The 2858-nt window shown below is 41.1% G+C and overlaps 1 protein-coding gene across 1 annotated transcript; it reads left to right on the top strand.

Annotated features, from left to right (window-relative positions):
- LOC109126935 (uncharacterized mitochondrial protein AtMg00810-like) lies at nt 488-1321 on the top strand. The gene has a single exon (XM_019230904.1). It carries the CDS (start codon nt 488-490, stop codon nt 1319-1321), a length of 834 nt encoding a protein of 277 aa, XP_019086449.1.

Genomic DNA, 2858 nt, shown 5'->3' with positions numbered 1-2858 from the left:
GCAATCGAGTTTGATTCAACAAGGTTCGATGGATGTCACATCTTATTATACTGTTTTGGTTACTCTTTGGGAAGAGTATAAGAACTATGTTGAGTTGCCTTTATGCACCTGTGGGAGGTGTGAATGTAATGCAGCTGCTATGTGGGAGATACTGCAGCAGCGGAGCCGGATCACTAAGTTTCTTATGGGACTTAAGGCTTCTTATGAGTCTACTAGACGTCATATTTTGATGCTTAAACCGGTTCCTTCTCTTGATGAAGTTTTAAATATGGTCACTTAGGATGAGCGACAAAAGAATGTTACCCCCAAAGCTGATAATGTTATTTTTCAGACTTCGGATTCTCTAACTGGTTCATCGGTTGCTACTCCTCTTCCGGCTTAGTGTTAATCTTGTCTTAGGTTTAGCTGCCAAGAAGGGTTGGAGCTTAAATCAAATGGTTGTTACCAATGCGTTTCTGCATAGTGACTTTTAGACGAGGAGGTCTATATGACCTTACCTCAAGGATATACACCGACTTCTGGCGTTCTACCACCAAATTCGGTTTGTAAGCTTCACAAGTCGCTTTATGGCCTGAAGCAAGCCTCGCGGCAATGGTATAAATGCTTATCTCAGGCGCTTCTTGATGAGGGTTTTGACCAATATCCTGCTGACAATACACTGTTTGTTGAAGAAACTAACACATCATATACAACAGTGTTGGTTTATGTGGATGATATACTAATTGTCAGTAACAATGATGGAGCTGTTGCGAGCATCAAGGCTGCTCTTGCTAAGAAATTCAAGACTAAGGATCTAGGTCCGGCTCGATTCTTCTTAGGATTGGATATTGCTCGTAATGCAGATGGAATCTCTGTTTGTCAGAGGAAGTATTGTTTGGATCTGCTAGTTGATTCTGGTCTGCTTGGTTGTAAACCAAAGTCCACCCCAATGGACTACAAGAAAACACTCAATAAGGATTCAGGTATTTTACTCTCTGATGGTATACCTTACAGGGAGATTATTGGTCGATTGCTGTATTTGTGCATTACACGACCATATATCACCTTTGCTGTGAATCGTTTGAGTCAGTATTTGTCTTGTCCAACTGATCTGCACTATAAAGCGGCTCTGCGCATTCTGAAGTATCTGAAGAACAATCCGGGACAAGGCTTGTTTTACTCTGCTCATATAGACATCTGTCTGAATGGCTTTTCTGATGTTGATTGGGGGACGTGCCTGGAGAGCCGACGTTCTATAACTGGTATGCACGTCTTTCTTGGAACTTCACTGATATCCTGGAAATCTAAGAAGCAAGATGTTGTGAGTAGTAGTAGCACATAATCAGAGTACCGCAGCATGGCGGTCACTACACGCGAGTTGCTTTGGTTGAATCAGATTTTGAAAGATCTTCACATCACTATGGATACATCTGCTAAACTCTTTTGTGACAACAAATCGGCCATGCACATTGTCAATAATCTTGTTTTCACGAGAGGACGAAACATGTTGAAATCGATTGCCACACGACTCGTGATCAGGTTAAAAAGGGCTTTCTTAAAGTTTTACATGTTTCCACAGGTAACCAGCTGGCTGACATTCTAACTAAACCATTACAGCCAGCGCCATTTTACTCCATCCTTAACAGGTTATCTTTTTCAAGCCTCTTTCTTCCTGGGAAGCTTCGGCTTGAGGTGGGGGGGGTATATTAGCATATATATGTTGTATAGTTTATGTAGGATTAAGCCTCATTTCACTTAATCCTACACTTGTATATAAGCTGATGTAAACACTCTTTTACGGTTAATGAGAAATCACTTTTACAATCTTAAAGTGTTAATACGCAGCAATCTGATTCACTCACATGACGCATGCTTTCCGTGCATGGAACACTGCATCACCTAAATGGTTCCGCATGATCCATGCTCCTCCAGTGTACAAAATCTGAGATCCATGGACAATAAACTTTACACTTGAGCTTCCCTAGCATTAGCTTCAGCCAAAAGTGACCCATGGTTGTAGTTCTAAAAGTCACCCTAGCCTTCTCTTGAGATAACCTAAGAACATATGCAATATTCTTTGAGATAACTACGGATAACTAGTTGTCGGGAATGGTAATGTTCTGCTTGTCCAGGCATTATGAGCTAGAAAACAACCAAAAGTTACATGCGACACAGTTTCATCCTCAACACGGCATATCTAACACAAAGGATTGATTACTATACCATGGCTGCTGAGACATTCTGCCACCGCAAAAGTCCGAGACAAAATCCTCCATAAAAATAACTTAATCTTTGGTGCAGTTGCCAAACCTCATACTTTTTCTTTGATTGCATTAACCGTCTTGGTGCTGTCCGTTAAGACTTCATGGACCTCAACTTCGCGTGTTATGAGCCAATTGCCACTTTGAACTGTATACTTACCATCCTTCGTGAAAGCCCATATGAACTTATCTTGAAAACAAGGTTGTGGAGGAAAGGATCTGATGATTGTGTGATAAGATGCAGGGGCTGAATTGTAAAAGGAAAAGTCACACGTGTGAGGAGGGCTAATTCTATCTGGGATCATGGGTAGCAAACTTCACACGTGACAGATGAGACAAGTTGCTTAGGAGACTATAAATAATAAGTTTATTAAGAAGAGAAGGGTATGATGAATGTTGTGAGGGGTTAGCCGACATGAGGCTGCTTGGGAAGAGAGGAACCCGAGGGATGTGAGCGAGGGTTGCCGATCTTATCTTTCACTTTGTTCTTCATTTCTATCTTGTAATCTGAGAGTTATTGAACCTTTTGAGTTTGCATTTACATGTTAATGGAGGTTTAATGGAGTTTCCCTAAGGTTAAGCTTTTGTTCATGGAGTTTACTAGTTAGAAGCTTAACA

The sequence above is a fragment of the Camelina sativa genome, chromosome 1 (assembly GCF_000633955.1).
Source record: "Camelina sativa cultivar DH55 chromosome 1, Cs, whole genome shotgun sequence".
In the NCBI taxonomy this organism is placed as follows: Eukaryota; Viridiplantae; Streptophyta; class Magnoliopsida; order Brassicales; family Brassicaceae; genus Camelina; species Camelina sativa.
The sequence above is the reverse complement of the archived record's forward strand: the minus strand, read 5'-3'. Positions and strand labels throughout refer to the sequence as shown.

Coding starts and splice junctions, on each gene's coding strand:
- LOC109126935 (XM_019230904.1), top strand. CDS start 488: ATGACCTTACCTCAAGGATATACACCGACTTCTGGCGTTCTACCACCA.